The sequence below is a fragment of the Callionymus lyra genome, chromosome 8 (assembly GCF_982586985.1).
Source record: "Callionymus lyra chromosome 8, fCalLyr1.hap1.1, whole genome shotgun sequence".
Taxonomy (NCBI): Eukaryota; Metazoa; Chordata; class Actinopteri; order Syngnathiformes; family Callionymidae; genus Callionymus; species Callionymus lyra.
In genome coordinates, this window is record NC_141825.1 from 2,241,270 (window position 1) to 2,265,506 (window position 24,237).

Below are 24,237 nucleotides of genomic sequence, written 5' to 3' on the forward strand. Positions count from 1 at the left end.
CATGTTAAGTTGTCGTGGAAAAAAAACAGGTGAGGAAACAGCATTGAGACAAACACACACACACTTGCACACAAGCGAGGAGACGAATGGCTCATCTAAATAAAAATCATTTATTTGTCATAATTTTATAATATCATCATCTTCTTCATTCTATCTAGAGTCCACCATGCCACTTTCTCAGAGTAGTGCTAAGACGTTTGTCTGCCGGGTCACGTGTAGGGGGGACAGACGGTCGCGGGGAAGGAGGGGCTTGTACAGGCTCCTAGTCATTCTCCATGCTGATGCATAAAAAGAGGTTATGTACATAATGGGGGTCATGATGAATGTCTGCTGGGGCCGAGGTCTTCTGAGAAGGTGAAGGGTCACTGGTCGGACTGCTTAACAGATGAGCCAATCACAGACTGATACAGAGGAGTGTGTAATGTGTGTAACTGGGCGGTTACTTTGTTCCATTGTCACTGTACACTTGTCAAAGTTACTGTCACAACCAGGCACAAAGTTGAGGTAACAAATGTTCTTCTGGCCGATAGCTCTGTGGAGAGACAAATGGGCAGAGAATGAGACAGGAGTGAGACTTGCTAACCACCTTGAATGTGTTTGTGATTTTTTTTTAAGGTCCTATTGGAAATGAGTATAAACATTTTGACAAACGATTCCAATAAAACCATCGTAAAGAAATATTAGTATATTTTGGTAATGCAAGTAAGTAAGTAAGTCATTTTTATTTGTATAGCGTTTTTCCAGACCAGGGTCACAAAGCGCTTAAACAATCAAAACAATATTCAATAAAGTATATACTTTAAAGGGCAAGATAAAACGGATAACACAACAGCAGTTCCAGAAAATCAAGGAAAGATGTTTCTTGAAGGAGTCAGTCGACTCCATCAAGCTCCACCCAAAGAGAGAGGAAGATCGTTCCAAAGCTTAGGAGCAACAGCCTGGAAGGATTTCTCTCCTCTGGTCCTGAACCATGTGCGAGGAACCATCAGTAGATTCTGTTCCACAGACCTCAGAGCCCGAGCTGGGGTGTAAGGCTGGATCAGATCACTGATGTAGAGGAGCCTGACCATGTATAGCTCTGAAAGTAAGAACCAGAATTTTAAAGTTGATCCTGAAAGAAACTGGAATTCAGTGAAGAGTTTTAAGGATCGGAGAAATGTGAGTTCTTCTACTAGAGCGGGTAAGAATTCTTGCTGCAGAGTTCTGAATTAACTGCAGGCGAAACAGCTCCTTCTTGTTAAGACATGAAAATAAACTGTTGCAATAGTCCAGGCGAGAAGAAACAAACGCATGCTCTGCAAACACAAATATTAAGATGCTTGTTGGAGAGATCAGAAAATTAAGTTTATCAAGAAATTAACTTTGGCACTGACTAGTTATGAAAAAGTGAAGATTGGGATATTTTTTGTGGCACATATGCACAACACGCACATAAACACATTAATATTGCATTAATGCTATAGTCAAGTGTTTTCTGTTCACATACACATATTCATCATGTCAGCTTTTTTGCAAATATGTGCTTCGGGAGATATTCCTACGGCAAATTGTGATTTTATTTTAAGCTTTATGAGTGGAACTTTTTACTTTTCAAGACTGTTTTCATTCCTGATGATCTTTGCCGTGGAAAGGTTCGTTCGCACCTTTTTGTGAACGCACACTTTTTGGACATGAGGCCCCACGACATTGCTGTGAAAAAGAATGTTCTCAACCTTTTATCTGCGTACACACACTTAGGACATCAGGACCCTGACGCATAGATAGTATATAGTTGTAGTCATTATAGGGTTATGTTTTTAGTTTATGTGCCTTTGTGTCTTTCATCTTTGTGTCTAACTGTGTTTGTCAGTTAAAATCCCTGATGAGGATCAGAACCTGCGTTTCACCGCGTCGTTGTGTTTCCACTGGACATCAGGTTGTTGTCAGAGTTGATCTGCGACTGCTCCTTTACGACCGGGTCTGTTGTAGAACCACAACAAAATATCAGATCCTTGACATGTGTATGCATGTGGGTGCGTGCGTGTATGTGAAGTTGCTCACAGAAGTACGGGTGCTCCATAGCCTCTGTGGCAGTCAGTCTCTGTTGGTGGTCGTAGCGTAGCAGCTTGTCCAGCAGGTCCAGAGCTTCTGGACTGACCAAGTGCTGGTTCTCCGTCTGCACAAACTGTTCCCAGCGCTTCCTGCTCTGCCTGAGAAATGTGAGGTGTTCCACAGAGCGCCACAAGATGGAGACAGTATAAAGTGGAGTCGGAGAACTTACTGTCCTAGCAGGTCTTTGAAACGCAGATCCAGCTCAATGTGGTATTTTCTCAAGTACCCGAACAGCTCGTCAGTGCCCAAGACTTTGGCTATTCGCACCAGCTAAATGAGACAAGCAGAAAACATAAGGCGTACTACACAAACAGAGATGCTAAAAACCTGATACTGCCAAGGTAATTTAAAAACAAAGTCAAACAATGTTGGAGGGAGTTGGAAAAACAGCACAATGGATGAAAAGTCATCAGGAAAAACGTATTCTGTTCAGACACTGAAAATCTTGTGGCATCTCTGAATTATTAGCTGCATTGCTGATTTTTCTTATAGGCAATATTAGACAAAGAAACTAATAATCTGCACTTTCGCGTTGGGACAGCTTGAAAAACATTCACTTTAGTGAATTTGGATGATCTGATCACAGATTAAGTCAAAAGTTATATAAATTGGTTCCAATCTCATTCCAAGTACTTTATTCCATATTTTATGTCATTTTTTAGGAAAGAGATATATATACAAGGTAAGGTAAGGTAAAACTTTATTGATCCCTCAGGAGGTCTCTTTCGGGAAATTGTTTTATTCCAATAGCCAGCATTTTTTCATAAACAATAAAAAATAAATAAATAAATAAAATAAGAAGAAGAACATAAAGAGAAAGAACAAGATGGCACAATCTAAGTCTAAAGATAAAGACAAAGAACATAGGTCAAAGAAAAACAACAAAGACAAAGGATACAAAGAACATAGAACAGAACATCCAGATACTTTCACTCCACTCCTGCCCCCGAACTCAGAATTGTACAATTTAATAGCCCGAGGAATGAATGAGTCCTTGAGTCTATTTGTTTTGCACCTGGGAAGGAGCATTCGTGCACTCATTCTGCTTCTCTGCTCACTGATGACAGTGTTCAGAGGATGACTGTCATTATCCATGATGGACAGTAGTTTGTCCAGTGATCTCCTCTCAGCAACTGTCACCAGTGAGTCCAGCTTCATGCCAACCACAGAGCCAGGCCTCTTGATCAACCTGTCCAACCTGTTGAAACTCCTCTTGGACACATTGCCACCCCAACACACCACAGCATAGAACAGGACACTGGCCACCACAGACTGGTAGAACATGCAGAGGAGCTTCTTGCAGATGTTAAATGATCGAAGCCTCCTCAGAAAGTACAGTCTACTCTGAACCTTCTTATATACATGGTCTGTGTTGCAGTCCAGTTTACTGTCCATCCACACACAGAGGTACTTATAGTTGCCAACTATCTCCACCTCGTCGCCTCTGATGGACACTGGACGTGGCTTTCTCCTGGACCTCCTGAAGTCCAAGATCAGCTCCTTGGTTTTTGAGGTGTTCAGCTGCCCCAAGAGCCCCATTTAAAAAAAATCTTCTCTGCTTTTAAAATAATGTGATTGTTATTCGAACAGGTGATAGAGTTCCATTTTCAAATGATTCTTGATACGTCTCTAATAGTGGTTTCAATCATTTATTTCTAAATATGTTGTAAATATCAATTGGAATTGCATCAGGTCCTGGGGTTTTACCGCCTGTCAAATTAGTAACGGGATCACTTAATTCCTGGATTCTTAAATCCGATTGTAACGAGTCATTTAATTTTTCATCAATTTGAGAAGGGTCAAGCACATCCAAAAAATCCTTTTGCAAGTTTGAAGCTATCATTTTATAGGGAGGAGTATACATTCTGATAAAAGTGTAAAAAAAAGTCTTTACCAGCCTTTTCACCCTGTTCATAATACGACTGTCTTAAGCCCCATTAACACTGGATTAGTTTTACCTGTGGACCTTTGGTGATTTGTAAATTACCCTCATATCTGTGTGCGTTTTGAGTTCATTGGCACGGATAAGCAACGTCTGTAAAATAGTCTGTTTTTACTGATATTACAGCCAGATATGTCGTCACATCATCTTCTACTTCAGGCAATGACAAGATGGCTGCACCCGTTGTACCTCGCGCTCCGAAACATAAACACTCCAAAAGTAGGCACTGGACTCGAGATGAGACACTAAATTTAATATCTGTATAGGGCAAAGCATGATACTAATGAATGTTCGAATCTATGGTGCACCACCATACAGCTCAAAAGCTGTCAAGACCAAGTATCAAAATCTTCACCGCAGCCTCCATTATTCTATTCCAATAGCCAATATACAATATAAAGATCTAAAAAGGCGAGTAATTACTGAAAGAGAAAGGTAGCATATCAACGGCAAAATGGAAAAGAACGCCATTAAAATAATAAACACCGGGATGCAGATTCGCACTGGACTAGTATTATCACCCGACGCCTGTGTTTGGCGAAATACAGTTTGTAATTTGAGGTGGAATTATTACATTACAAATCACAGACATGGCGCATTCGCACAGGATTAAATCTCGACATTCTTCGCAATTCTTACAAATCACCTTCGCTCCACAGGTAATACTTATCCCATGCGAATTGGGTATAGTCTCATTAAACTCTTTGCTGCTGCATTTGTGGATAGAGTTATATCTGGCATTAAGTTTTCGCAGTTCCAAGTGTAATTAGTGTCACTATTTGGTAAGACTTGCATTTCAATCTCTCAACTGCTCCATTTCTTGTCGATTCCTTTTGTTTTTTGACTTGTAAAGCTAATCATTTTTTACTCTCAAAAAGGCTTCCACTTATCACACAGATAAGAGGAAGAGGAAGTTTGATGCCTATTGTGCTCAATTTGTTTTCCAATAAGTTTATCTGTAAAATTAATCAATTTAAAGGGTATTGATTTGTCAACCAGTGTAAAGCACTCCCCGTGCCTACGAACTAAAGACCTAAATACCTAACCAGGCCAAATCCTTCTTACTCTAATTACATCATCAAAAGTCAAGTGAGTCTCCTGAAGAAACACCACCTTAGCTTTGGATTGCTTACCGTCATCCCTTGCTTGACATTATATTAATTGATTAAGCCTTCTCACATTTCAAGAGGTAAACAATAGATTTGAAGTCATATATAAAATACAAGTATTTTAGGTGAACAGCAGAGGTTGTAATTTATGTGGCTGGAAAAAAAGAAAAATACAAGAAAAAAGGAAAAAGAACCCTCAACTTAATTGTGCACCACCTATCCCAACCCAACGTTTAAATCCCCAGGGGCCACAAAGGTTATTAACTATTATGCATCCCTGGTCCTCCGAGATCAACACTACTTAGGAACAAGTAACTTGACAACCTGTGAGCTCCCGCGCCTCCCAGAAGTATAACAAAAATCCAGTATCAACCCAACTCACTTTCTTTATAATTAGTGTGTTTGAATACACACTAACAACGACACGTTACGAATATGATTAACACGTAGCATTGTCAATGGTTAATGTCGCTGTTGTCTTATGTTACGTCATCCGTTATTCATCAGCCGTCTCCGCACGACTCTCCTTCAGTCCCTGGATGAACTCCTCGACTGCAGCACTTGTGTTCCAAGAGTGTCGTTTTCCAGAGATGGTGATCAGGAATTTCGCCGGAGGCACTATTCGGTAGCGCAAACAAGGAATCAATAGCTTCTGCTCTTCCAAAAAGAGTTGTGCCTTCGTCCCTGCTGCCTTCATCACTCGACTTCGGCGTAATTTAGAAACTTGACGATCGCAGCTCTGGGTCGCTCCAGCATGCCGTCGCTTCTCCCGACTCTATACGCTCCTTCGATGATAAGCGGCCGTGGAAAGTTATCAGCAGCAAGCACTTCAGGAAGCCACTTTTCCAAAACTGACATATGTCAGCTACTTCTTTTCTTTCTGGTAATCCCAACAATCGCAAGTTTGAACGACGGCTGTGGTTTTCCAGGTCGTCAACCTTAAGTGTTAGCGCCGCAATTGTGGTTTTCTGCATTGCATTCACTGACCTCAGTAAAACTATGTTGTCTTGATTATTACCGTTGCTTTCTTCAGCTTTGGTGACATGTTCCGTTACAGACTTTAAGTTGTTTTGGATTCCTGGCATTACATTAAGCAGACTATCCAGTCTTGATGCAAAATCATTTTTTGCATGATTGGCCACCAGAACCGTGTCCGCTACAGTCCGTTGCATCAGATTTCGGAGGTTGCTTTGCCGGTTTTGGTGCCATGATGAGTTGCAATTAAGCAAAGAAAACAAAATCCAAAAAAAAAATTGCAGTTGAGCATTGTTATTTGGCAAAGTTGAGAGGGTCCAAATGTACCACGACTGCTTAGCTCTGCATCATAACCGGAAGTCCTAAATTGATGTTTTAATTTATGATTTTTCTGTCTGCGATCAGAAAAAAAACAGACTCTAGTTCATTTAAATATGATTTGAATATGTATATTAGGGCGTGGAAAGGGACGAACAAGTCTGGGATTAATTCCACATTGATTGTGATGTACAAAGTAAAGGGCTTTGTATTGTGCACGCAGAGATTCATACATCTGAATATTTTTGAATGTGCACCATTTTCTGGATTCTACGACAGTTTTTAGTAGAAAAACTTCTTTGTACATGAGGCCCCTAATCATTTATGATTATTTTGTTGACTAGCCAGTGTCTGGGGGCCCTATGTAGTAAGAGTGCATGCGCACGTTCCCCAAATTCTAGGACAATCTTCATTATCATCACTACTCATGATGCATTATGTTACTGATTTGCAGTTTTATTCTTTTTGAACTTCACTAAAGATGTTTCAAAGAAGCCACTGATCGTCTGTACAAAGGACATTTTTGCATGCACAGATCCACACATTTGAATATTTGTGTGCAACATTTTCCTAGATTTGCCCAGCTTTAAGTAGGAAAATCCACAAAATTCTTAGTGTGCGAGGGAACTGATGTTTTAGCCGCTTTGTTAGTACTTGAAAGCCTCAATTGATACTAAAGTTCAAAGTAAAACAAAGCTGAATAACCAATGACTAATTCAAATTCCTTTACAAACAATTTATAACTAACTCAATAAACATTTATCTCTCTTCCTGTCACTTCCCCTCAGTGGATGCAAGGACTTTGTACTGTTGGCAGCAACAGGCACCTAAAAAAATGGTAAATGGTATACCTGGTCGTAATTGTCTTGTCCATGGAAGAACGGCTCCTTCTGGAAGATCATACTGGCCAGCATGCAGCCCAGACTCCACATGTCCAGACTGTAGTCGTACATCTGTCCACCAAAAGAATGGAGATACCTTCATGCCCGACAGGAATCAATTCTACTTCTTCAACCCCAGTGCTACCTCTTCATCAAAGGAGGCCTCACCTGATAGTCTACTAGTAATTCAGGACCCTTGAAGTACCGTGACGCCACTCTGACGTTGTACTCCTGCGAGGGATGGTAGAATTCTGCCAGACCCCAGTCGATGAGGCGCAGCTGTGGGCGAACATAACGTTGTTAGAATCTCACTCAGAAAAACTATTAAAATCTAGAAGAGACGTATAAGAGCAGAATAAAACAAAAAATCTGCATGAAAATATTGCAATATTAAATCGTATATAAATCGAAATAAAGTGAGTGACCTCGGATCAGCTAGTATAGTTTGCTTGAGTCTGGCGCCCTCTTTTGGAGGTTTTTAACACTAATGAAATGATTGAAAAATATTCAGGAATTCATTCTGGCGGACAAGGTCAAGCATTTCTTTTCGACAAGAAACTTTGTCACACCTGCTGACCAGCCCCGTTCAGAGAGTTATGGCCATATTGGAAGATTGTTGTCTAATTAATTTCACAAAAAAATGGAAAACATTATGATTTTTATTACTCGCATATAAGGAGAGATTCGGCTACTTTACAGAGAATATAGGCTTGGGTAGATGTTTCAAAAATTGCTGCTTAAGACTCTCGTCATCTAGTTCATAGGAGTTCAGATAAAAATCTCCGATCACAATCAAGTTTTGTTTCATTATCCTTAACTCACAAATAGTTTAAAAAAAAATCTCGGGTACATGTTTTTTTTCTCTGCATTTTCACTTGTACTATGGAAGTCAATGAAAAAATGGTGGCTTTAATATTCACAAATCTCTTCACCCACACTTAATGCTAATGTCTTAAGCTCTAAAAAGGAAAATTAAATATTGTTGAATAATACACTCACATTTTTTAGTTCAACCTAAAATATATAATTAATAATACAATCTTGAAAACTAATTTTGCATTTTGGAAATATAGTGAAATAAAAAAGTGGAAGAGGATGTTTTGAGTCATGTGACCCCATTAAGATGACCTTATCGGTCAGGTTTAAACTTGAAACTTCTCCACAATATAGACCTGTGCAGTTCAGCATCAGCAAACACAATCTGAATCAGAGTAGACCAGAGTGCGAAATCTCAGACAGATCAGTGGCTCCCACGCTATATATCCACCAACTATATCTGCGGATATTTTTAGCTGCATCATCCCACTCAGTTCACACATTTTCAAAGGAAACCCACAGAAGCTGCCGCTACCACTTCGGACCTACTAGACATTGGTAAAGGCTACAAGAGACCGATGGAAGTTCACCAACCTTTCTCAATTGGTGGTCGATCATCACATTATGAGGTTTGACATCACGATGCATGATTCCCATACTGTGACAGTAGTCCAGAGCCTGACGCGCATACACACATAAATTACAAATTACAAGATTTAAAAACTATAATCATATTACACATCAAATGAATCAGTTTGGTAAATATATATTTTGTTCAGCTCATGGCTGTTAAAAGAGTTGAGGTAGACATTACTGCTCTGCATGTTAACGGACAGTAGTGTCATTCTAACAAGCAACCAAAATTCCCAAGATTTAAGCTTCTGTATTAAAAACATCTGAGCTCGGGTGTCAGTCTGATGTCTCACCTTCAGCAGTTCATACATGTAGAAGCGTATGTCGTAGTCCGTCAGCTTCTGATACAGTTCCTGTGGAGACAAAACCTCAGCTGAAGAAAAGTCCTCAGGATGTGTTTTACTTGACCAAAAAGGTGGTCAACATTTTTGTTTATACTAACAACTTTACGCTGTTTATCATCTTTTTCTCTAGTCATTTTTATTTTATCCACCATACTTTTTTTTATAAAGCAGTACATTTACTCTTAAAAAAAATCTTCTTATAGTAATGGTTTGTGAGGAACAAGATGAGTTAAATATTTTACCTTAAAATCTGTGTTATTGATGAATTCAAAGACCAGCGCTGGCGTTCTGGACTGTTCCACCAACACAGACACAGAAAGAGAGAGTTAGGACCCATTGACCAAAACCAAAGCAGGAAACTTAATAGGAATCTATAGCTGGGTTTCCATTACTCTTAAGAAAAAAATAAAAACTGAATAGCAGGTTTTATAATAAAAAGGGCACTTAAGGTGGAAGATTTTTTCCCCCCACATGACCAGTTCAGTCCAAGAAGCGAGTCATGGGAACCCATCTAGAGCAATGCTGCATGATCATTTCGAGACTCCCACTAAGATTATTCATAACATTATGACCACCTTGCACCACTTGTTTTGCACACATATCTTCTTTTCAATTATCAATGGTCAAACAAAGATTAATATCAATGATTTAACTAATGCTTAAGTTAATTAATAATCTGGTAATTTAAGATTTCCTATTAATAATTATAAATATCAATTGACATAAATTCTTTCTTTTTTTTCAGTGCTTATAAACGGTTCATGACATTAGAAAATCACTTTTTTATGTGTCCGTGCAGATGAGCTAAACCTGGTCCATGAGAGGAAAATATTCATGAGTCATCAGAATGTTGTTAAAGACACTTTTCTTTAGGTTTTGAACATGCAACATCCAACTCCACTGTTGTTGATGCTAGTAAGAATATACAACAACTCTTCAAAACTTACAAGTGGTCATAATGTTAGGACTCATCTGGATTTCCTCCAATGGGAACTGGACCTACCACCGGGTCTTTGACCGTGTCCACCAGGCGGATGATGTTAGTTCCGCCTCGCAGGTTCTCCAGAATCTTTATCTCGCGTTTGATCTTCTTCTTTTTGACTGGCTGATTGGAGAGAGAGTGATCACAAGACAGTGTCTCATCAGGAATTCTGTACATGTTAACGTTTCTGACCCAGAAGATGCTGACACTGCTCTCTAGGCCTCAACTCACTCTGCCTGCTTCAGCAGTCGAACGTCAATCACACGTACCCCATAAATCGGCAACATTATTGTTCCAGTGGACGAGAAGTTACACAAAACGATCCACAAAGTGCGAAGCTGTGGCTCATCCTTGACATGATCACAAATTGATCAAGTTATTGATCTGCTAGGAGGCTACAGTGACAGTAGTTGTACTTCTTTTTGTAACTTAATTCACAACTATTTACAAACTACTTTTCCTTTTTCCACTCCGTCTCATGTTTTTAGATTTAAACATCCTCGTGCTGATGTCATACATTAACAGAAAGCTCTGGTTCTCTGCTATCAGAAAATGTTTTACTGTGTTTGTACTGAGAATTTTCTGGAATGCTCGACAAACATGCAGTTAAATCTGTGGGGTTTTTTTTGGTCTTACTTTTGACAGGTCATTACAATATTTTTCATAGCATATTACGAAGAAAAAAAAACAGAAATGTGTGAAATTTGTTCACATTTTATTTGAATGTCCAAATACGTATTGAAGATGCATTACAACAGCTTTGAAAAATGTGTCCCAATCATTTTTTTAACTCGCCGAATTACAAAAATATCAGGCACCAAAAGTTTTTGTCTTGTCACACAACAGCCTTTCTGATTGGTAATGTCATATGTGGCAGGCAGTAGAACACATGTAACATTTAGAGACTCTATTCTATCGGATGCCCACCTTGAGGATCTTCACCACCACTTTCTCATTGTTTGTGACGTTTATGGTCTCGAATACCTCGCTGTACTTCCCTCTTCCAAGCTTTCGAACCAGTTGGTAGTCCTCCTGGTTGCTATGGAGACAGACGAGAGCGTGTTTGGGACTGATGGAGAAGGACTGGTTACCAAATGAACATTGAGCTAAGATTTCACTGAACGGGTCGAATCTGTGGCCTGCTGGAGGAACATCCGGACATGTGTATCGATAAGTAAAGCAGAATGATAGTGTGGGTTTAAACCATCTTTCTTCTTATTGTAACAAGTACGGTTTCAAACACAACACTTTTTTTTTTTTTAAGAATCTTAGGGTTTAAATATGTGAAGCTGTTCTCGCTTATCCTATTAGCATCACAAGTTATATTGATCTTCATATTTGTCTTAATCAGTTTCAAACCAGGTCGCTTGTTTTGAAAGAGATGTCTGGGAGTTTTTTCTGGTTCTATATGAGCAAATAGTGACCCTTGCAAGGTGCTCACACAGCCGAGCAGGTATATCCTTTCACAGTTAGCAGGTAAACGAGATAGGAAAGGTCATATTTAAAAGGTTTATTTTGGAGTCAGCCTTTAATGGAAGCTTATCCCAGTTAAGTTGGGTAAAGCTTGGGACTTGGACTCTTGTAGAAACAATTTGATCCCGATTGGCGTTCAAATCGACTTCTGCGACTGTGATTTTGTAAGCTCTTGCCAAAAAAAATGTTCTGTGTGGAAGTGAACTTCTGCGACACCATTACGTGGCGAGGACAGTTGCGCATATCAACTTTAAAACAAATTTGGTCACCACTGCCAAGGAGGTCGTTTGAATTGAACGGTTAGTTAAGAAACTTGAAAACACACAATTCATTACGTTTTCAGGAAATGTGGATTTTTAGAGTTAAAACTGATTCATACATTATCAAAGGTATTTTTGAATTCCATTTGTATCATCAAATCTTGAAAATATTTTATTGTGGTTGGAATGAAGCTGGACTCATGGTGACAGTTACTGAGAGGAGATCATTGAACAAACTACTGTCCATCATGGATGATGACAGTCATCCTCTCAACACTGTCATCAGTGAGCAGAGAAGCAGAATGAGTGCACGAATGCTCCTTCCCAGGTGCAAAACAAATAGACTCAAGGACTTATTCATTCCTCTGGCTATTAAATTGTACAATTCTGAGTTCGGGGGCAGGAGTGGAGTGAAAGTATCTGGATGTTCTGTTCTATGTTAGTCCTTGTTATTTTTCTTTGATCTATGTTCTTTATCTTTAGACTTAGATTGCATCATCTTGTTCTTTCTCTTTATGTTATTTTTCTTATTTTATTTTGATTTATTTTTTATGAAAAATTGCTGTATTTTCTGTGGCTATTGGAAAAAAACAATTTCCCGAAGGAGACCTTCTGAGGGATCAATAAAGTTTTACCTTACCTTACCTTATGTGGCTTCTGCAAGCACTGAATTGTGCAAGTAAATTTTACACAGTTTCAAATGCTAAATATTAAGTTATATGAAAGGCAGCAGAAGGAAGAACATTGATGTCCTAACCTTCCAAACCATAACATACAAAGGATGAAGCACCAATGACCTTATACATGATACCAGATCTTAGGATCCGTCTAAGTAAGTAATACTTATTTGTAAAGCGCCTTTTTAAAAAGGCCAAGACATAAGACAACCACAGGAGTCCCAGAAGACAAGGGGGAATAGCTCTCATTGAAAACTGTGCCCGCTCTAGTAGAAGAACTCACATTTCTCCGATCCTTAAAACTCACTGGCTTCCAGTTTCTTTCAGGATCAACTTTAAAATTCGGGTTCTTACTTTCAGAGCTATTCATGGTCAGGCTCCTCCTTATATCAGTGATCTGATCCAGCCTTACACCCCAGCTCGGGCTCTGAGGTCTGTGGATCAGAATCTACTGATGGTTCCACACACACGGTTCAGGACCAGAGGAGAGAAATCCTTCCAGGCTGTTGCTCCTAAGCTTTGGAACGATCTTCCTCTCTCTTTGCGCTTGATGGATCTACTGACTCCTTTAAGAAACATCTTAAGACGTTTCTATTTGTTCAGGCTTTTCCTTGATTTTCTGGAACTCCTGTTGTGTTATCAGTTTTATCTTGACCTTTAAAATATATAGTTTATTGAATATTGTTTTGATTGTTTAAGCGCTTTGTTACCCTGGTCTGGAAAAAGCGCTATACAAATAAAAATTACTTTACTTACTTACTTAGATGATGCTGCTCACAAATAAACCTTAAGACAAGTTTCTCCATCACAAACTCATGACTTACTTCCAGTTGGGGACGTGGGCCTCGTAGTCCCAGTACTCCCGGCTCTTCAGGGTGTTGACGTCCGCGTACACACGAGACTTGCTGCCGGTCACTGGACCCGGCATGGCGAGACCTAAAGATGTATGGAGGATCCGGAGCGAGAAGAACCCAGCAGGACGAGTGGGTTGAAGAAGATGATGGACCAGAAGTCCTCGTGCACCCACACTTAAGACACGTCAAGTGGGTGTAAATGGAGAAGAGGGGTCCACCGGGGGAGCAGCCGATTGTCGGAGTCCAGGGGGAGGCAACGGGGTGCTGAGGTAGTAGAGACCCAGAGAAGGCCAAAGAGGGGGCGGAAGGGGGGACAGACTCGCTACTGTGGTCTCAAGACTCTGGGTAGACCCTCAGCGCTGGGTAGACCCACACCACTGCGAAAAGGGGTCGTTTATCCCTTGGTTATCCAAGCTACAGCAGCGAGGGTCCGGTGCTGGAAGGCGCTCGGTGTTGTTAGCTCACGCTAGCCAGGGATGCTACCACCAGAGCGCGGGGATGTCGCACTAACTGGAAGCCTTCGGCGCGGCGCACCTCCAGTGGCGGTGCCCGCGTCATGAGCCACCGTGGTCGGGGGAGGATATGAGCGGAGCGGCGAGGCGGAGGACCGGTGACGGACGTCGAGTTCGGGGGGTGGGGGGGGTATCTTTCTTCCGTGGCTACGGACCTCCCCGGTTGAGAGGGCAGGGAAAGGGGGGGCGGACGGGCTGAGGAGGACTGAGAGGCGCGCGAGTGTCCCGGATGTGAAAGTGCCGGGAAGAAAACGGCGTTGAGATAGCGCCGTCCTCCGACCAGGACCTGAGATGAACCGTTATATTTAAATTAAAATCTTTAATCTAGAGTTGGTCAATTGTTACATATTATTTAAAGGATCGATTAATGTCAATATCCACTTTTTTTCTACAAGGAAAACGAAAAGGAAAAATCAAACAAAAGGAAAATAAATTCAGAGAATTAAACGTGTTATATCAAAATCTTAAAAAGTAATATATTACATGCTACAAAATATATTCTGCGATCAATAAAAAACAGCTCCAGTCCAACATTAAATGGAAGTAAGTAAGTAAGTAATTTGTATAGCGCTTTTCCAGACCAGGGTCACAAAGCGCTTATACAATCAAAACATTATTCAATAAAGTTTATACTTTAAAGATCAAGATAACACTGATAACACAGCAGGAGTTCCAGAAAATCAAGGAAAAGCCTGTAAAATAAAAATGTCTTAAGATGTTTCTTAAAGGAGTCAGTAGACTCTATCAAGCGCAAAGAGAGAGGAAGATCGTTCCAAACCTTAGGAGCAACAGTCTGGAAGGATTTCTCTCCTCTGGTCCTGAACCGTGTGCGAGGAACCATCAGTAGATTCTGATCCACAGACCTCAGAGCCCGAAGCTGGGGTGTAAGGCTGGATCAGATCACTGATGTAAGGAGTCAATGCAATGTAGGTATGAAATAGAGCTTGTGGTTACCAAGGAGGTTCTGCCTATTGGCAAAAAATCCATAAAAGATTTGATTTAAAAGTAAAAAACTTTATTGAGCAAGCTCTGATTTTTTGACCCCTTTAAATGCATATGTTGTATGGAGTTCAAGAAAAATGCGGAAAACAAAAAAAAGGAAAGAACGTTAAATAAAGAAACAAAATATAGGCCTTACCAAGATCTCCGCTCTCAAATGCCTTCTAGTTAATTAATACAACTATATAAATATACATTATATAAAAAAACAACACTCCAAATGAGTATTTTAAAAATTGAAAATCTTTTATTAGTGCCACTTGTAACTAAATGCTACGGACATAGATACGACTTGCAGTGAAGCTTCACGTTGTGTACGTTGCCACAGACTTTTTAATTTTCTTTTTTCTTTTTTTTCCTTTTTACCAAACTGACATAAAACACAGTAGGATTCACTGCGAGGCGGAATGGTTCATCAGACAGAGCACACTGAACATGCAGAAACGGAGAAACACCGGGACTATAGAGAGGTTGCAGAAACTGTCATCCGTCAACAAGATATCTGTTTGGAAGAGATCGTTCTTTGGCTTTAGTTTCTTTCACACGTCTGTCAGCACCATAAAACCGTAGCAATTTGAGAAATGAGATCTGATGACGCACTCTTGTTGGCAAAGAAAAACATGTTGGAATTCCTGAGGTGTTTGTCTTTGTAAACTGGTGGATGTTGGAGGGACATTCTACATTCTTATTGAACAAATAAATAAAGCAAACCACAGCTGCCCATTACTAGATAAGGTTGATGAAGTGAAACATAATTTCTTTCCTGAAGAAATTACATATCACGCTAAATTGATGTAGACTTAGTCATTCAACTCCTTTGAGGAACTAGGAGTAGAGTAGTTCAGTTCCGTTTATTTAAAATTTAGCTGTGAAACATTGGCTTTAACCAGTCTACTCTAGTAAGGATGCTGGTGAGAGTGCTAGGGCTGGACTCATGGAAACATGCAACACTCTCAGCAGAGACACAATAAGGAAACCAATAATGGCTCATGACAAGTGTAAAAACTAGAATTTCATGGCATTTTAAGAAGATGGCATAAGCAGGAATGCGAATCAGTATTAACACAAGAAAGTTAATCATTCTGAATCAGTTGAAAAAAACCCTGTTTTATAGATCACATGAAAGCGGTAGAAAGATGATACAAAACAGTATTTTGACACACAATGTCCGATAGCTCAAACAAGGTCGCACTGCCGTGTTTGTTATGTTAGTTTACATGGTAGAAATACTCATAGTGGAACTGCTGCATACACACCAAACATTAATCGGTATCTTGTGAAAACTGCAAAATGCTGTTAATATAGTTTGTTGTTGGAATGAGGTTGTAGATGGTGGTGGACCAGAGGTGGAACAAGAGGATCAGACAGAGGCCCTGGTAAGAGCTACACAAAAGAGGACAACCATAACAGTAACAATGGTTTAGACCAGTGGTCCCCAACCTTTTCCAACTCAGGGCCCACTTTTAAGTCTCAAAATCTTGAGGCCCCACTCCGACCCCATAAATACGAAGGCATTATAATGCGTTCTCAGAGCACTGTTTTTTATTGAAGATCGAACATAAAGGACTGAAATCAATAAAAGGAGAAACATATTGGAAGCTCCAGTCACTAACACAGCCTCTGTAACATGTTGCCACACCTTCAGTATTAGACGCACACACACTCGTACTCATACAAAAACGCACGCATACACACACAGCAGGGAGATCACAGGTCGATTTATAATCAGTCTCTTGTCTTTCTTTCCTTTTAATTATTCCTGTTGATGGCCAGCTATCCATTTTTTTTACTCCAGTTTCTGCCATCAACGTCTAACGTAAACAAGTCAAGTGCATAAACACAAAAGTTCCAATCTCTCATTTCCTTGTCATATGGATAATACTCGAAGGAACAATTTTGATTGTAATATTATTTGAAAATGTTTAATATCCTTTTAAAAGTAAAGAGATTTAACATTTAAAACATTACGTGTATTTTTATTTTTATATAATTACATCCACACTCCCCAAATAAAATGATACCATTTGGAAACGTTTTGCGGCCCACTTGCAATACCTTCGCGGCCCACCAGGAGGCCGTGGCCCACAGGTTGGGAGTCACTGGTTTAGACTATTCAACATTGGTTGAGGCTTACACTGTTCCAACGCTGCATCAAGAAAAACCATAAGCTGGGTAATCAGTGCCACTTCTGGGAACAGGATCTAGTTGGCCAAACCAAAGTCATCCCTTGGCGGTTGTGGGGCTTTCCAGGAGCATTTGTATTCCATGAAATGGGATGTTAACATTATTTGTGACTCTAACTACTGTTTTTTGTTCAGAGGAACTTACTTGAGCTACATCTGGGAAAGAGGTTTAACTGGTACTGCAAGGTCATGTAGGACCAGGGACTTCAGGGGGTCACATGGTCCACTGGGATCTCTCTACAGTTTAAAAACCTAAGCTTTTACTCATGTTGTGTCGAAGCGAAAGTCACATACAAGGTGAAATATTTAAAAACGTAATTAGCTTTAGCATGGACGACATGTAAACTGACCCGATTTGACAGACAGACGACAAAATGTGAACGCGCCCGGTATGAAGTAAACAACATCTTTAAACATACAAAAAAAAAAAAAAAAAAATCACACGAAGAGAGGTTTGTCAATGTTTTAGATGCACTGAGACACAGAGTACCCGGCTCCCTCTCCCGTGTGCTGGACCGTGTGATCCTCCAACGAGCCCAGGTCACTGAAGCGCTCGCCGCACCACACGCACTTGAACTGGCCCTCGCGAGAATGTGTGCTCTGGTGTTTGATCAGGTGCTCGCGCTGCTTGAAGCCCTTGTCGCAATGCTGACACTCGTACGGCTTTTCCCCCGTGTGCACGCGCTGATGCCGGTTTAGGTCCGAGGAGTACTTGAAACGTTTCTCGCAGTCCGGACACTTGAGAGGCTTCTCCCGTGATGGGTCGCAACGATGCTGGACAAAATCAGAAGAGGACTGGAAGCGGCGGTCACACAGTGAGCATTTGAGTGGCTTGTCTTGGCAGTGAGAGTTCTGGTGGCGCAGCAGCGTGGAGCCCTTCTTGTAGCCCTTCCCGCAGACGTCACACTTGTAGGGCTTGTCCGGGGAGGGCTTGGGCGAGTCGCCGCACTTGTGTCGCAGTAGCTCCCCAGACTGGCTGAATTCCTTTTGACACGACGCACACTTGAAGAGGTTGTCCATGCCGTGAATATGCTGGTGGTAGAGAAGGTGTGACGGCTGCATGAAGCCTTTGTCGCAGAGGTTGCATTTGAACAGACGGTCGGCCGAGTCCTTGTGCGTGCGGCGGTGGCGGACGAGCGCAAACTGCTGCCTGAAGCTCATCTGACACTCGTCACAGTGGAAAGGTCGTTCATCCGAGTGAGCTCTCTCGTGCTGGCGAAGGTCAGACGGGCGCTTGAAGCCTTTCCCGCAGGTGGCACAGCGAAAGGGTCTGGACCCCTGCGGGTGGCACGGGTGGTGAAGAAGCTCTGATGACTCTTTGAAGTGAAGTTCGCACAAGTTGCACTTGAACAAGTGCTCGCCAGAGTGCACGTACATGTGTCGCACAAGGTGTGAGCGGTGCTTGAAGCTCTTCTCACACACGGTGCACTTGAACGGCCGTTCGTTGCTGTGAGTCCTCTGGTGGTGCTGTAGGTGTGAGGACTGACTGAAGACCTTGTCGCATGTGTCGCATTTGAAGGGCTTTTCCCCAGTGTGGACCCGCTCATGCCGGGTAAGTTCTGAAAGATGCTTGAAGCCCTTTTGGCACACGGAGCACTTGTAAGGCCGGTCACGGGCTGAGGGGAAAGGCAAAATGGGCAAACTGCTGCTGATCGGGGCCGCTTCGTTGCTGACCTGCTGCGTTGAAGAGTTAGGGGTCACGTTGCCTGAAGAGCCGGGTCTGTAGGTCTTCTCGCATATGGAGCACTTCATGGGGTTGCTGCTGTTGTGAGACGAGTGGTGCTGAGCGAGAGAGGTGAGCAGCGAAAAGCCCATCTTACACACTCCACACACAAATGGCTTCTGTTCCACCTGCACACACTGGTGCTCCAGCAGGTCCGTGGCCTGGTGGAAGATCTTCATGCATTGGGTGCACTGGAACGATCGCTCATGGCTCACCATGCACCTGTGCTCGTGAGGGTTTTCCATGTGAGAAATGCTGTGTCCACAGGTGTCACACTTGTGCCCCGCTTCAGTGTCCGGCTGAAGCGGGTCCGGCTGGGCCGGGGCTCGGTGCTGCTGCTGCTGCTGCTGACTGTGCTGACCTCCCAAGTGCTGCTGGCTGCCACTGTGTTGCTGGACGTGCTGGTTGTGTCCCTGGTGTTGGTTCAGGTTCTGCTGCTGCAAAGGCGCCCCTTGCTGTGGGAGCACGATCCCATACACGGCACAGCTCAAAGAGTTCTCGGTGCCAGGTTGGAGGGTGTGGACCACCTGGGATTCGGGGACGGAGTGTTGCTGCCACACCTCTGACATACGGGCCCGGGCGTATGGGTTCAGTTTAGTAGGAGATGAAGCCCAACTGTCAGAAGTGAAAGAGAACACCACATAGTAAGTAAGTAATTAAGTAAGTAATTCATTTATATTTGTAGTGCTTTCCACAGAACATCAGAGAGACAGTTTTGTCTTTTCCTCTCTTTGATTATGGTTTTCGTACCGACAAGTCAATTGTTTTCTAGTGATACCTTTTTGGAGGTTTTGTTTTCATTTACATTCCACCTTTTTCGTAAATAAATATTTATACTGCAAATAAACCATTTGGCTTGAGAATATATTTTTATTTCTTTATGATTTCCTCAAAAACTAATAAAGACCTACGTTATTATTAGTCCTGTTATATATTGTACTTTCAGAGCTGTTTTTTCAAACCATATTGTTGTTGGTGTAGCGCATTTCTATTTGGAAAATTTTCCCTTATTCACTTGTATGACTCACTTCCTCATTTTTGCTCACACTACCTGCTCAGTTAAGAACCAGCAATATAATGGAAAATGAAAAAAAGAAACTACCTACTACTACCTATTACTACTTAATGTGCTGTTTTGGCCTTAGTATTAAATTCTGCTCCATTCTATTATTAATATCTTTTGATATTCCTAGAAGAAACGATTACACTTTCACTTAAGTGTCATGATGAACCTTTCCAACACCAATTCCTGACTTGTTGATATCATTTTATTGGATTGATTGTTTGTTGTGCTTTATATAGTCATTTAAAATGTGGCTCTATGGCTGAGGTCTGGTGGCATTCTTATTAACATTTAGTTATAAATAACATTATTTATATACTCACTCCATCTTAGACGCTGATGAAGATTCTTGTTGGATAATGGGGAAGAGTGAGAGGACAGGAAAGGGAGTTGGAGGAGATCCACTGCTGCCACTTCTTCAACTGAGACCTGAAAGATTAACAACAACAAAATAAATAACTTCTTCTGAACCTTGTGCAAATGTTTCCTGTTATACTTATAATAATAAAACCTCTGGGAATTAAAAAAAAAAACGGTTACTTAAATTATATATAACCAGCATTACTTTAGACCAAGAATGGTTTTGATCATTTTGTTACACAATTTGCATCTGACAGAATAAACCATGAATTCTAAATGAAGTGTACAATAATGTTTTAATTGGTTGTTCTTGTTTGACCTTCTTGATCACCTGTCCACCATCACCACTATTGGTCCACACATCAAATTTTTCAGTAAACTTTACATTAACTCGACATTAAATGCGTCGCACTTAAAAGGGGAGAAAAAGAAAAAAGAGTCCTCAGGTAATAGTTACAACAAAGCCTTGGAGGAGATTAATTCTGACCCATTAGGTGCCAAGTTCCAGCATGTGGAAAAGGGTAGGCTTAAATGGAAGTGGTGACACTGAGCCTCACAAGCTGAGTCAAAGTAAAACTCCTCAGCATCCTTCGATTGAAATCATCAGCAGGTTGTTCAACATCTCTGCCTTCAGTCGGTTCCTCAGGGCTGTTTTGACTCTCTTCATGGTCGAAAAGCCTCTTACAGTCTGCAATGATACGGAAGTCAATGGTGTTATCTTGCTCTGTCCTACATTAAAGCCATTACAACTAAGATTGCAATATCTGACTTCTCAAAATATTTTCGGCTCGAAAAAATGTACTCCCGCTATAATGCATCAACCGCTATGAACAACATTTAACTGTCTCGTAATTTTAATGATTCATTTTCTATGCATTAAACAAGTGCAACATTCGACGCCGACTAGATTTAAGGGCGCCACTATCTTAGCAACCGTGAGGTGACAAGTTTAATTGGCAGCAGCTTTATTTGGTGCACGAGCATGTCACTTGGGGTGTAAGGCCTTGACCCTGAGCCACATTTTATCTGACGTCTACGAGTCATTGTCAATTTTATTCTGTACTGCCACCACAAAACAATTTCATGATGGCAATATACTGTAAGTTTCTGATTCTGATCTTGGTCATAAGATATTGACAATGGTGACAGTTGTATGGGGCTATAAATCGACATAAAAAAATAAAAAAAAGGTTTCCCGAGCACATCATGACCCTCAAATCTCATTCTTGTAATTTTCTAATACTTGAAAAAGCTGAAAACTGATTAAATGATGTCGACTGTAGTTCTCCAAATTCAGAATAGTTTGAAAAGTAGTCAGTGACCACTATACAGCCTTTTTACATTAGTTTCCCTTTCCATTTGTTAGAAAATATAGCTATGGTGATAAATCGCTATATTATTTTCAACAAACATTATTAAATAAATAAAATGTATTTTTTTGGCTTGCAAATTATATTTTATGTGTCATCATAGTTTCTATGGCTTATAGTTCAATAGTGTGTGTGTAAAATAGAATAATCCTTTTTTGTTACAATTAACATCAAATATTCACAACGTTTTTTCATTTTTCTGTTTCAATTACACTTTCTAGAGTGGCAGCAGTCATTCCGTCCTGTGCAGTGAAATGAACATTGAAATCCCACAAGATCCTGGTGATGACTGACCACGAGAGGATACAGTCAACTCAAGCATATTTTAAAGCTGATGTTTAGACATATTTTGGTTTCCAATTAAATGAAAGCAGTTGTGACTTTGTCGAGTGATGTGGTCTGTAAATTCTGCAACACCAGAGTTAAGGACTCTAACAATACTACAAAAGTATCCCTGTTCCTTGCCCTCACAAACATAATTTTCATCACAGTAAAAACAAAAAGTATGTATAAACCAGATGGCTCATTAACGACTCAGCTTGTTGTTTTGGCCTTTAAGGGAGTTCACATTGTTTTGTTGATAACATGATCAAATCCCTGCCAGACCTTTACTTCTCTTGCCCTCTGTTTACACTTGAATTTACCGAGGTGACCTTCATGCATCTATTGGAGCATTTGTTTTTGTTAAGATGACAAAGTTGCTACTTTTCTTCACTATGTCATCCACCACTGAAATCTTAGCTCTGCAATTCCTGAACATGTGTATTTTCACCGGGCAGTTATTCTTATGTTCAGCCATCCTTTCTGTAAACATTCGTCTCTCTCCATATATGTGTTGCTTGTAGCCATGACAAACTCCATTAGCACACACCTCTTCTCGCAGGTAAATCTCTCGGTAAGTAAGTAAGTAATTTTTATTTGTACAGCGCTTTTTCAGACCAGGGTCACAAAGCGCTTAACAATCAAAACAATATTCAATAAAGTATATACTTTAAAGGGCAAGATAATACTGATAACACAACAGGAGTTCCAGAAAATCAAGGAAAAGCCTGAACCAATAAAAACGTCTTAAGATAGACTTAGACTTAGACTGCACTTTATTGATCCCTTTGAGATGACACTCTCAGGGAAATTTCTGTTTTCCAGTAGCACAGAAGGAATAGAGAAAAACCAAAACAGCACACAGAAGAGGACGATAGCATTAAATGTATATGTCTACATTTTCTTTTTCGTTGCTCTTTCACGGCAATTTATATTTAGCTACACAAATCCCACTTCTGACTACATGTGTCATCTCGTGTATTTTTGAATCAGAACGTGTTAACTTGTCTTTGAAACTTTAATTTACTTACTAATCATCATGCAGTGATGGTCACTACTACCACTGCAGTCTAGAGAGTCACCCCTCAATAGCACACCGCTCCTGCCCACAAACAATAGCAATGTGGATAAAAAAAGAAATTAATGAACTAAGTTCGATCGATTGTCATCGTTTGTTGTGTTAGTTCTTGTTTTAGAGATTGTGACTCTTTCCAGATAAACGGCAGTTGCAGACAACCAATTACTAAATTAAAGATGTTGTTGTGCTTTGAAATCTCATGGACTAAAACACAAAAAATATCCTGTTAAATGTTTAAATTATTTGTGCTGTCCAAAGTAAGACCCTCCAGATTCCGTCAGTAGTCGGAAACACGAAGTCCAACTTATCCGAAAATGTGATTTTGTGTGACACTTGTTGTCCGTTTACGTGTCCTCCGATAGAGCTGTCCAAGTGTGTCCCCTCTCGTCCCAAGTAGATAGTACAGACTTCAGTCACGTGAACTTATTAATCGATAACACATCACATTGTGTTCCATTGAGTGTCAGAAGATCAGAGGTTACAAATCGACCGAGCATGATCCCAGACCGAAACTAAAACATGTCTTAAAGTACAACGTTAAGAATTCCACTGATCTCATGCCCATCCAGTATTGAAGTGGTTACCAGACCTGACCATAAATGAATCGATCCGTGCAGGAGTCAGCCGTCAAACTCTCGGCGGTAGAAAAGCAGAGCGCTCCACTACAGTTTAGCTAGCATAGCCCAGCCACGGATTGCACGTCGAAGACCACACGTTTATCTGCACCAAAGATGTGTCGTTTGCAGGTCAACACCACATTTACTGACCTGATCTTCCAGAAGAGGTGCCAGTCAGTCAAACACTCGCCAGGCTCGCCTGCCTCCTCACATCCGCAGGGATGGATGCTGCTGCCTTTCTTGGTCGCCGAGGCTACACGGGGCAGGAAAACACCATTTATGAAATTAAATCACATCCAGTTTGGTGCATTAGTTGTTCCGCAAATCTCCCCGTGTCCGCCGTGTGTGTTTTTTTATCACTGGGCGAAAGAGAATCGGAGTATTGTGTTTGTAATTTGAATGCTAGCTGATAGCTAGCTTGTGTGCTGCTGCCTGCGCCCAGGAACATGAATACGGCTACAGATAATTGGCATGCTCAAACGATAAATTACTATAAAATATAGGAATACAAAAGTAGATCCAAAAATGTGTATTTATTTAAATATACTATTTCCCATAAGTTATAATGATAATTAAATAATCATAATAACAATACTTATAAAAGCCTAGTATTTATTTTTCTATTGCTATTCTATTATTCTATTTCTATTTTTTGT

The 24,237-nt window shown here is 40.7% G+C and overlaps 2 protein-coding genes across 3 annotated transcripts; both read right to left on the reverse strand.

Annotated features, from left to right (window-relative positions):
- Nucleotides 1-91: 91 nt before the first annotated feature.
- Nucleotides 92-14,000, reverse strand: csnk2a2b (casein kinase 2, alpha prime polypeptide b). The gene is made up of 12 exons (XM_087796944.1): nt 13,326-14,000; nt 11,019-11,130; nt 10,113-10,214; nt 9,352-9,402; nt 9,059-9,118; nt 8,727-8,810; nt 7,485-7,595; nt 7,287-7,388; nt 2,261-2,361; nt 2,041-2,189; nt 1,876-1,959; nt 92-532 (listed from the first exon to the last, which is right to left on the reverse strand). The coding sequence occupies exons 1-11, from the start codon at nt 13,427-13,429 to the stop codon at nt 1,883-1,885; spliced, it is 1,053 nt and encodes a 350-aa protein (XP_087653070.1). The 5' UTR covers nt 13,430-14,000; the 3' UTR covers nt 92-532; nt 1,876-1,882.
- A 1,127-nt stretch (nt 14,001-15,127) lies between these two features.
- On the reverse strand, nt 15,128-23,993 carry znf319b (zinc finger protein 319b). 2 transcript variants are annotated; one of them, XM_087798193.1, is made up of 4 exons: nt 23,732-23,993; nt 20,683-20,883; nt 20,159-20,264; nt 15,128-19,387 (listed from the first exon to the last, which is right to left on the reverse strand). In XM_087798193.1, exons 3-4 carry the CDS (start codon nt 20,161-20,163, stop codon nt 17,515-17,517), a joined length of 1,878 nt encoding a protein of 625 aa, XP_087654319.1. In that variant the 5' UTR covers nt 20,164-20,264; nt 20,683-20,883; nt 23,732-23,993; the 3' UTR covers nt 15,128-17,514. The 2 variants fall into 2 exon arrangements, with proteins under 2 accessions (XP_087654319.1, XP_087654318.1); XM_087798192.1 differs by lacking the exon at nt 20,683-20,883.
- Between the last annotated feature and the right edge of the window lie 244 nt (nt 23,994-24,237).